We start from the raw sequence: 12,087 nt of genomic DNA, 5'->3' as shown, positions 1-12,087 counted from the left end.
GCCACTATGCCCAGAAAAGACAGGGGGGATGCTAAGAGTTTATCAAAATTTTATCTAAACATTCCTTATAGAGAAATAATTAAAATAATTAAAAGGATTATAAAACAATAAAATATAAATTCCAAACACAAAAAATGCTAAGTGTACAGCCTGCCACTTTAAACAAATGTAAGTGAATACAAATATGACACTTACAGGAGATTTTCGCTAAACAGCACATGGAGAACCTTCTCAGCGCTCTACTGAAAACTATCAGAACATTTAGTGAATTGAATATGAACATACTTTTTTGAAGATAGAGAAAGATTTCCTGTGGGACCAACCACCCTAAAATACAGACACATATAGATTCTAACTCATCTCGTTTGCAATTGAATCCACAATATAAATGCAAGTGAACAAAATGCAACCCTTTAATGCTTAAAATGAAACTTCGTGTGCATTTTAATGATAATATATTTGCGCAAATACTCTAAAGTAGGACAATTTCAATTCCTCGATGAGCATTATGAGGCAGACCTCAATTCAAAATATAACCCTTTGAAATTTATGCAAGCATGCCGAAAATCAAATTGTTCGCATGCGGATTGCAAATACTTCAAGCAATCTACCCAATGATAGTCATGATGAATGAAAATCCCAACTAGATGGGTTTAATTTCCAAAATATCCTCAAATCTTAAAGCAATTCATTTGGAGCCCAAATTCTCAAAAAAAAAAAAAATCTTAAAACATTTAAAAAAGATCACACAATACAAAAAAAATATTCAAGCAATGCAATATATAGCCCAAAGTTTAAAGCAAACATTCATTCAGTAGCTATAATAGTTTGGAAATGGTGACAAATTTAAGTTAATCTCAACTCACAAGATGTCAATGTCACATCAAGTGAATGTCGGATCACTCTCCAAAGATCTCACGCCAATGAGAACATGATACATGCTCTCCAATCAGATTACTTCAACTCTAAATAACACCACCAGATAACGAGTATGACTGAAACCCTCTGGCCGCATGATTTCATCACAAAATGGAACAATTACATAATGACTAAAGCAAAAGCCAAAATTTTCTCCAATGGCTCAACCTCTTTGGGTTATGAATCATAAGGTGCACTTGATAAGGCACATAACTCAATGCTAATTAAGGCAGATTTAAAATTTCCCTTATAGGAAAATATTCACCCTAAGTCTACAAGGACCACTAGACAATGCAACACATGACTACCAATAAGGATCTATCAATCAAGTTGGATTGACTAACTATATTGAATAAGAAGACTAAGGTCCATGACAATCCAGGATAACAGAATCACAACATATTGATCGAGTTTTTTCATCATTCCCGTCACCAACCACTTTTAATTCAACATGATAAATTTCCTCAATCCTAAAGTTAAAATTTTTATTATTATAAGCTAAGCATTTAGTGCCTACCGACTAGCCTTAATTGAAATTTCTCTCACGAACATACAGCCATGGAATCCTTGGTACTAGTAGATCATAAAATCCTTATAAAATAAGTGCCAAATCTCTGTGAAGCAACTTATTGGAAATACAATCTTCCTTCTAAAAATTTAACTTGGAACTAGAAACAATCATAGAAAAGTTGAGCGAGATTTGGAGCCCACATTATACCTGTGTATGCATGCGTAAAGTGCACTTTTTGCACATGCATTATATCATTAAAAGATAACAAATACATTTCTAAATTCATGGAGAACCCATGTTTTAATTTCTATGATGGATGAGGTACTATGAAAACTAAAAAACCTTTATTCATGCAATTGGAGAACTCAATCGAACAAGTATTAATGCATTTGATGATCATCGACCAGATTTATTATTCAGGTTTAGTGCAATTTCAATGTAATGATAAATGAGTGGAACAAAATAAAGATTTTACAGCCGTTAAAAAGCTTAAGCTTGTTTATGTCTAGCTCATTAATTAACGGACTTAAGATAAATAATAACCAAGTTCTTTCCTAGTTGAGTTCTAACGTAGATATTGTACTTCAACGCAAAAAAAGGTTCACTGATATTTGAGTTGTAACGTAGAATGCACTAAAAATATTAAGACACTGTGGCCCATTACCTTACATGATTTGCAATTACCAGGGGATCAAGATCACAACGCACATCCTTTAGATCTGAGGACCATTTTGCAGATAGAACCCCGGTAATTATGACATCATCTGAAACAAAAGAAAGAAAGTTTATGATGAGACCAAGAATAGCAATTAAAGCAATTTAGGAAAGCAATAAATCAATCCTAATCAAAATTAAAGAACCCCAGGAACTTTAATAATAACATTTAGAAAATGAAAGCAACAGTCACCAATTGCTTAGCCGAAAAGGAAAAGTATCATGAATAAATGTTAATTAAGATATTTTGGTTCAATCTCTAGTCCTTTCTGTGGGCTCCAAAAATTCGGCCCCAAGATCCGCCCGCTGATGCTTTTTCCTTTCGGAAGTTTTAGCTGATTAAGTTCTGGGAAGGCAAATAGGTTTGTAGATAAGACACTACCCAGAGATTTCGCCCTCATTTTGTGAGGACTTTATGATCTGAGTTCTGATTTCCTATAGATGAAAGCCCCTATAGTTAATTACCCCTTCCGATAACGAGATAGAACTTTCGATTAAGGCTAGTCATCAATCAGATACGTAGAGATGCGTGGTATCTAGTTATAGTAGCAGCATGAGCATTCAAAAATGATTGAAAAATTGATATTTCAAATGGAAATTTCACCCCATGCACTTAAAGCGGATGGTGGGGAAATGGATGATAGACCCGATCAAGATCCCATGGTTCCGTCATCCCAGGCCATCATGGTCCCCGGAGATGTAGTTCGGCTGGCTTGAACAGGTATGGGAAGAGGTCGGTTGAGAGGCGACTTGGGCTGGGGTAGATGGAGGCTCGGGTTTGCGAATGGTAGAGAAGGAAAATGGATTCGGTAGCAGGGGGTTCGGCTGTGAGATGAATTCAATTATGAGGAGTAGGGGAGATCTTGGTTTGGAGGGTAAAGTCGGCTATATGAAGTTGGGACTAGGATCGAGCTAGAGCAGCTCGTGGGATTCGATTGGGGAGAGCAGAGGTGACGGGATGGGGGCATAGGCAGTGGAGGTCGAGTCAGGTAAAGCTCTGTGGACCGAAAAAATGAGGAGGTCGGCCAAGTGTGACTTCGACATATAAGAGGCGGAAGGAAGAGAAGTAGTGAACGGGGAAGCGATGACTTCATTTGGTAGGCTTTTAAAAATGCCAAAGAGCAGCAAACGAGGCCAGTTTTGAGCACAAATTGCGAGATGAGACTGAAACAACGTCGAATCGACGCGATTTCAGTAAGATTTCGAGGATCCGATGGGTATAAGGTGCATATGTTGGATTTCTTCTTTCTTCCCTTTTTTGTTCTTTGTACATAGGACAATAAATGCCCCCCAACAAATGTGGTATGCGTCTAGAGCGAACCATGTTTGTTGTATGTTGATTAACCTTGTGGATGTTCGAATGTTTTCTCTAGATGTCACACTAGGGTTTTCATTCAGCGGACCTCCAAAAATTTGCTTGGATGTCATACTAAGATTTTCATTTAGTGGATCTCCAAAAGTTTGCTTGGATGTCATACTAAGATTTTCATTCTGTAGATTTCCAAGAGCTCATCTTTGTGTCTTCATAGATCTTTAGATGCATTTATAATCTTCAATATAGTTGATATATTTGCTTTTGGTTAAATAGAACTCCATGGGTTAGTGACAGAGTACTTCATACTCAGATCCCTAGAGTGTTACTTTGTAGATTGATGATTGTAGGTAGCACTACCACTTTCTTTTCTTCTTTTTGCACCACTATCACTTTAGTTTATAACCTTTCTGTATATGATTAACATTCTTTCATCATCTGGTTGTATCTTGACAAAATTTTAAATATTTATTTGGGGATCTTGGCATGCGACACGATGTCGAACCAAATAAATAATTAAAATACCCCTCAGTCTTTAGGGACATTTGTAGATGTCATCCAGGGTACTTTTTCCATGGCTTTGGCTTGGTCCTAAGATTTTAATTCCTTTTTGCCTCGTGCTATGTGCGACAGACTTGGTGAAGGATAACATGATTTGTCTTTTCTTGACTTGTCAAGGAATTTTGATGCCTTCTGCCCTTTGCTTCTAGCTTTGGCGGGCTTGATAACGGGGTAGATGCTGGTGACCTAAACCCTTTAGGTTTATATTACGTTAATGGCAAGAAGTCATCAGTCCAGAGCTTTGAGCATAACAGATTTGAGATTCTTTTAGTTCAGCCTTAAGCTTTTCATAAACTTTGAGATAATTTCTTCGGTCTTTTGCTTTGTGCTTTGGTGAACTTATTGAAGAACAATTCATTTGATCCTCACCTTGTGCTTTACGGATTTGTTGAAGGATTTGTAGGTTTCGGATTCGGTTCATACTACCAAATGTGGATAGTATCTTGATACTTAACTAGTTAAGGAGACCTTAATCTGAGTTACTTGAATTCATCATATTAGAAGAACTAGGATTTGATAACTCTTCATCCTCTGGTTACTGAGATGGGGGTTCCTCCACAATGGCCTATCTTATGGCGTGTTGAGTTAATGTAGTCACGACTCTGAGCACCTGCTGGTTTTACGTCTCTTGACTTCGTGGCGTTCTTCTAGTTGATCTTCAATAGTGATTTATTGGGGAAATTGAGGATCAACTGAAATTGTATCATGCTGGCTTGAATATAGTATTCCCTTTGTTTGCGGGAATTGTAAGATTGTGGGCTCTAAGACCCGACAGCCATGAACCATAATTGGTATTGGCATCTCCTCGTTAATGTTCGCCACATCCTTGGCTAATTTGGCTAGGCAATCTACTTTGGAATTCTGACCTCAAGAAACTCGGGCTATTCTAACATTTGACACTTTCTTCATAAGCTCAAGAGCTCGCCGGTGGTAATGGGTCAATTCAAGTTTGCCAACCTTGTAAATGCTGAGGACCTGATTTATCACATTTTGAGAATCACCAAAAATTTGGAGATTTTGGATTCTAACATCGACCGTGATCTCCAGTTCTGCTATTAGAGCTTCGTATTAGGCTTCATTATTAGTCTGAGGTTCAATCAAGCTGAATGAAAATCTCATTATGCATCCCTTAGGTGCTATGAAAAAAAGACCAATGCCGGCTCAGGCTCTTGCAATATTCGGAGGTTTTGTAGGTTTAATTGAGGAAGCCCCGTCAAAATACATCTCCCAAAATTATAATTTCTCCTCTTCCTCGACCGGCATAATTTGCTTATCAGGTAAATCATCGTTGAGTGGAGAGTCTGTTGAGATAGGATGCACGGCGAGAAAATCTGCCAAGGCATGCCCTTTCACCACCTTTTATGGCATGTACGTGATATCAAACTATAATAGTATTACTGCCCACATGGCTAAACAACCTGTCAACGCTGGCCTTATCATCAGGAACATCAGTGGGTCGATCTTTGATATCAAAGTAACTTTGTGAGAGAGCATATAGTGGCGGAGTTCCTATGCTGCAAAAATCAATGCTAGGTAATGCTTCTCAATTGAAGAATAACGGATTTCTGCTCCAATCAATCTTCGACTGATGTAGTAGAATGTGTTCTCCTTATCTTCTACATTGTATTAGGCCAATAATATTTCGAGGGACTCTTCTAGTGTTGTCGTGTACAGTATAAGAGGCTTCCCTAGCATTAGCACCGCAAGAATGAGATGATTCAATAAGTATCTTTTGATGCTGTCAAATGCTTCCTAGCACTCTTCATCCCACTCGAAATGAATGTCTTTCTTCATTAATTTGGATAATGGATGGCACCTACCTGATAGATTCGATATGAATCGTCAAATGAAAGCTAATTGTCCTTGCAATGAGTGGAGTTATCGAAGGTTTCTGGGAGGAGGCATCACCATAATTGCATTGATTTTGTTGGGATCGATCTCGATGCCCCGATGACCAACAACAAACCCCAAGAATTTGCTGGAGGAGACCCCAAAAGCACATTTGAGAGGGTTCATCTTCAGATCAAACTTTCTGATTCTCTCAAATATAATTCTTAGATCAATTAGGTGGTATTTGCGATCCATGCTCTTAACAACCAGGTCGTCAACATAACACTCAACCTTCATGTGTATTAGCTCATCAAATATACGTGTCATTGCCCATTGATATGTGGCACTAGCGTTCTTCAGGCCGAAGGGCATGACCGTATAGCAGAAAATGCTGATGGGTGTTCTGAATGATGTATATTTTTCATCCTTAGGCGCCATCTTGATTTGATTGTATCCCGATGATCCATCCATAAATGAGAACATGTTATAGTTGGAAGTGTTGTCCACTAGGAGTTTTGATACAGGAAGAGGAAAGTCATCTTTTAGGCACGCCTTGTTGAGGTCCGAAAGTAAATACATATATGAATCTGTCCACTATTCTTCTTAACAAGGACAATATTGGTGATCCAGTTGGCATATTTCTCTTCACAAATGAATCCCGCTTATATGAGCTTCTTCGTCTCTACAATCACCTGCTCTTCTATCTCAAATCTTATTCTCCTCGGAGCATGTTTGATGGGTGCTGCATTTGATTTGATGGCTAACTTATAAACTGTCATATCAGGGGATAAGCCAAGCATCTCAGCATATGTCCAGGCAAAGCAGTCCATGAATTCACAGAGTTCTTTTATTTCTTCCACTTGCTCTTCGGGTAGGAGGGAACTAATGAAGTTGGATGAGGGTCCTCAGTTCCCAAATTGACTTCTTTTAGCACATCCATAGTGGCTTCCTATCCACCAACTTCAAGTTCTTCTATTGCAGGTTTGGCCTCTATGGGTTGATCATTATAATTATCAACTTCGTACGCCTCCTCATCACCATCATCATCGGATTTGATTTCCCCGCATGTGATTGCTCGACAAATCTCCGTTTAGGGGTGCTTCAGTACGATAAATCCTATACCCTTTTTTGCAAAAATATCCTTATTCTTTAATGAGTGGGGATTTCTTAGATACCAGAGACTCAAGCAGAAACGAACTTGTTGTTTGGAGGAATGATTTTACCTCTCTTTCGTAACATACTTTGAATATTTTTGGTATTATACCTGAAAAATCTCGTAGGTACTAATTCCCCGGAATCGATGAGTGTATGAAACCAATCGTGATTTATTTCTTCTTCGAGTTTTCCGATTGAATAAAATAGACTCGTTAGTCCACCCTTTCTCTTGGGGGAGATACATAGAATGTCACAAGCTCTTCAACATTATGCACCTCTACAGAATAATTTCTTTGAAGTGTTGCAGGGGAATACGTGTGATTACGAGTATGTTATCCAAGATTGACAAGCTATCTATTCTTCTGGAGAATACATCATTCACTGTGTTCATGTAGATAGAGTCGTAGTCATAATCATCATTTGAATATTCAACCTTCCTACTCCACTCAGTCCTAGATTAGCATACTCTTCCGGATTTAATAGGTTTGACATCATCTTCATATGTGTCACTCCCTAGGTGAAGTACGTATTTTTTTTCTTTAGGAATGAAAGGTGCCTTGGAGAGAGTCGGCGTTGCCTTCTTTCTCCCCACCTACTTCTTCTTGTTTTCTTGTTTAGGTTGCTTTGCAGTTTTAGGGTCTGATGCTTGGGCCTCCAGAGAGCTCAATGGCTTCAGCTTCTTTGGGATGAAGTATTTAGCATCTTCATATATTTTTTCTTCATGAACTGCAAAGGGCTGGATGTCATCAGATATCCTCAATTCTTCTCTATCCCTGATGTACATCATACATTGATATAGTGTTAATTGGATAATATCGTACTCATACAATCATGGGCAACCAAGAAGAGCCTTAAATGCAGTATCTGCATCAATTACATGAAATTTGGCATCTGTATGAAGCTCTCCAAATACGAGGGAGAGTGTAAACGATCTAGGGTCTTCTACCCCTTCTCATTAAAGTCATGTACCATTAGCTTATCTGATCCAAGATGCTCCACATCGAGGCATAATGATCTTAGTGCTTTTAAGCTCATTAGATTTATGGAGGACCCTGGATCGATTAGGATTCGACTGATCATCATCCCATCATTTTCTGCAGTAACATACAGAGTGCGAATATGATCTACTGTTCCGAACATCATATCCTCTTCAGAGAAGGGGATGAACGGGTCATTACGGGCATGCAGAACCTCCGTCATATTACGCTCTGCAAAATGTCTCGTACCTCTCGGGGTCTTTGAGAGCCTGAGTCAAAGTCTCCCGAAGGTCTTTTAACATAACTAAAGCATCGCATATGCTGAGTTGGGCCAGAATTTTCCTTAAATGGGATAAGATATTATAATTTATTCCCCTGGTTGAAACATTCTTCTTCTTGGGTTCCTTGGGAATAATATCTTCATTGACAACTGTCTCCTTCCCCTTATCTTTATTATAGACCCTTTTCTTTGGCGGAGAAGATAATATCTTGCCACTTCTCAACTGCACTTGAGTGGCCTCCTCTGGCTCAGACTTATTTGACAATGAATTTTCTCCAGAATCATCCATTATCGCGTACAGAGATTCTTCTGTTGATTCAGACTCACCACCCAAATTTATATGTCCCATCTATGAAGGTCTGTCAGGGTCCGATTCATCTATTTTTGGAAAATATAAATCCTCCTCTGAACTGTAATCCATTGGTGATACCATCATACAAGATTCAGAGGCTTCCTTCTCAATGCGTTCTTCTTTTATCAGCACATTTGGCGTCACAGATACGACCTGACATACTTCTATCGGAAGGGAAATCTCATCATTTTCTATGGCTTCCTCTATTTTAAGCTCTGAAATGAAGTCAGCGAGCTTAATTTGTCGCCTCACAGTCTGGTAGTACTCATCCAGACTGTCAATAACCCTTTGAGTTACAGTCATTTTCTCCTTGGGCTTCTTTTTGGAGGATTTCACCCTTCCAGACTTCGAAGAACCAATTTGATTGGGGAGTTGTTTAGAAGTAGATGCTCGCACCACAAGCAATGCCTTGGGATCTAGCACCAGCTCAGTAGGAGACTTTCACTTTACACACGGAACTCCTTCAAGCTGCTTCAGCATTTTTACAGTCTTTTTAGAAACTGTGGTCTCCCACTGTACTTCTTGAATCAACTTCTTTTCCATTATTCTTTCTTCAATCGGGGGTACGAAAGAGGTTGTGACCACACGAGTTGATTCTTTTATAGGGTGAGTCAACACGTTATCTAACAATGTGAGCTCTCCTCTTCGATACTTTCTTTCTAGCAAATCCTTGAAGATGTAGCAATTTTCAATGGGATGGCTGATTACCCATTGGTATGGGCAATAATTCGAGTCGCTCGTATATTTCGACTCTTCGGGCCTCTTGCATTCAGGTAGTTCTAAACCCGCTTTCAATGCTTGTCGAAATAACTTGACGACGCTTTCCCTCTTGAATGAATATTTCTTATTCATTTTATCCACGAGTGAGGGGAATGTTTGATCACTAGTTCTTGTTATTTGCCTCTGGCGTTCTCCACCAACCTAACAAGTTTATGGCTTATCATTGCCCCAAGGAAGCTTCAATTGAGGGTTAGGGTTGTAAATTTGTTTAGGCTTTTCTTGATATTGCATCGGTTGTTGCCTTTGTCTATTATAAACCACCTGTTTCCCCTTATAAGCTCTGGAGAAAAATGTGGAGTCAGCCTCAGCTCTTCTAGCACTTGTGGCTTTAGCCTTCTTGGGCTTATAAGAGTGACTCTATGATTTTGACAGATTTAATTTTTCAAATTTAGCTACCCTGTCCAGCATGTCTATAAATGTGGTGATTGTAGTCATGCATAAGAAGGGTTGTATCTTGTCATCAATGTTACCCATTAATAACTGTACGACATGCTCTTCTTCGAGCTGCTGCTCATATTTCATGCTCAAAGTTCGCCAGCTAGTGATATATTTTGTCAGAGACTTATCCCTTATCCTCTTCTCTAGAGCAAGGTTAGCAATCATTATTTTCTCAGTTGCACTGGCAAATCTCTTCACGAACATAACTTCCATTTCTGCGAAAGTCTTCACATAATAGTTTTATAGTTCTATATACCACTTAAAAGCAGCTGCTGTTAAACTACTAACGAACTATCGGAAGAGTAAGGAATCATTGTCCCCTGTGTTCCCACAAGTAGCTTCGAACTGTGTCAGGTGCTACCGAGGATTTTTGTTACCATCAAAAGTGTTAAATTTTGGTACCGAATATCCTTTTGGATATGGCACTTGATCATACTCTGCCAGGTATGGGCGACCTTTACCCACTAATTTCTCCTCTTGATCAACAATTATGATAGCCTTGATCTTCTTAGTGATAATTCCTTCGAGCTGCGCAGCGATCACAGATTCAGAGGTACTTGTAATATTTTGTGGGTGGGTTGGTAGACGATATTATGGACTTGGTAACCACCTTCAGGAGCTCACCTTATTCCTGATACTTGTAGCACTTGGGAGTTTGTAGGATTGGGAAGAGGATTGGGCATAGGACCAACTGCAGCATTTCTCAGAATCATTATAGCCATTCGGGCCATCATCTCAGTCATCTTCTCATTTACTGAGAGATTTCCTTGCCCTTTGCCCTCATTTACCATCTCATTTGCCGTCGCATATTGACAAGCATGGTATTTTCATCATCAAAAGGAATCTCCTCTACTTCCTCCACTTCCTCTTCTCCTTGGGAATGGCCACCTTTGCCGGTGGTGGACCCATCTCTGCGGGGCGCCGGTATACTTGTCTAGGTTGCGGTCGCCAATTGCCATCGTCATCGCCGTCATCATGATCGACATCTTCATCGGTGTCTATATGTGTCACCATATACACAACTTCCATATTTGTGACGTTATTAATTTCTCCAATTTCTTCCTCTATATATATTTTTCTTCTTCTATATTTTCTTCTCCTTCTCCTTCTAGTACTCGGATTTTTGAGCGGCGACGCCACTGGATCTCCAGTTCTTGGTTAGGCAAGGAGATTTCTTCGACCAATGGGCTACGATCGAAGTTAGTCTCTTCCTTTGGAGGGGATGGAGAGCAACGGGATCCCCTGGAGGATTCTCTAAGGTGTCGACTGTCGGGAGGGGCGTCATCGTGGGTCTTCTTTGGGACCCATCTCTGATGTTATTTGTGGGCAGGGGCAGATCTACATTAATTAAAAAAAAAAGAGAGAAGAGAAGAGGGAAACTTCCTATGCCCCGATTTACATGCCAACACCACTAAGGTACGAATTTTCCTAAACTCAGATTCTTGCTCACGAAGTTCACAGCGCACTGAAAAATTGCCTATATACGCCTTTATTGCGCGTGGTGGGATGGGACCCCGGTACGGCGCCTGCCACGATGCGGGTAATCACCTTGCCTTATTCGACAATTGCGGTGCACCGAAAAATCGCCTATACATGCCTTTATTGTGCGTGGTGGGATGGGACCCCGGTGCGACGCCTACGGCAAGGCAGGGTCACTTATAAGTACCCTCGAGCGGGAGGAAAGCCAACTGTGTTTTAAAACATGTACATTCGAAGACCCCATTCACGACTTTATTGCGCGTGGTGGGAATGAAGATCACGGCAATGGTGTCTAAGGACATCTACCATACACGCCTTTATTGCGCATGGTGAGAAGGCCCAGACTCCTGTAGTTTTTTCCTAAACAGGGGAGACGCCGGGAGGCTGCCGAAATTTCGAATGAATGCAAGACTGCACTTGGACTTAATTGAACTCAAAGATCTTGGACTCGAACTTGTGAACATTTGAACACTAAATGAACTACAACAAACTTAATGCGAACTCAAATGAATATGAACTTGCAATTTGAACAAACTGAGGACTTGAGAACTCAAACTCAAATAAATATGGAGAACTTGAACTTGCACTCCGGACTCAAACTTATACAAGGACTCAAACAAAAGTGGGAGGATTAATTTTGAACTACATAAGACTTGAGTTTGCATTGGACTATTAAAAAAGAATCAAATTGAACTTGAATTTAATTCATGTGACAAAGATTTGATTTAAACAAAACCTCGATGTAGGGAACTCCTACAACAGCCCCTATGAGGTCAAATG

At 39.7% G+C, this 12,087-nt stretch overlaps 1 protein-coding gene across 7 annotated transcripts in view; it reads right to left on the bottom strand.

Moving 5' to 3' along the window:
- LOC110112055 (probable DNA helicase MCM9) overlaps nt 1–12,087 on the bottom strand; it is a gene marked incomplete in the record, with an annotated part of 93,502 nt that overhangs the window by 35,799 nt on the left and 45,616 nt on the right. For all 7 annotated transcript variants that reach the window (XR_003702538.1, XM_020844131.2, XM_020844130.2 and 4 more), the window contains 1 exon segment: nt 2,094–2,193. Coding sequence is in view for 6 of the 7 variants with exons in the window: in XM_020844131.2 (XP_020699790.2) it covers nt 2,094–2,193 (100 nt within the window).

The sequence above is a fragment of the Dendrobium catenatum genome, unplaced genomic scaffold (assembly GCF_001605985.2).
Source record: "Dendrobium catenatum unplaced genomic scaffold, ASM160598v2 fragScaff_scaffold_1384, whole genome shotgun sequence".
NCBI classification, from domain to species: Eukaryota; Viridiplantae; Streptophyta; class Magnoliopsida; order Asparagales; family Orchidaceae; genus Dendrobium; species Dendrobium catenatum.
Note: the sequence above shows the minus strand (reverse complement) of the source record. Positions and strands in the feature narration are given on the sequence as shown.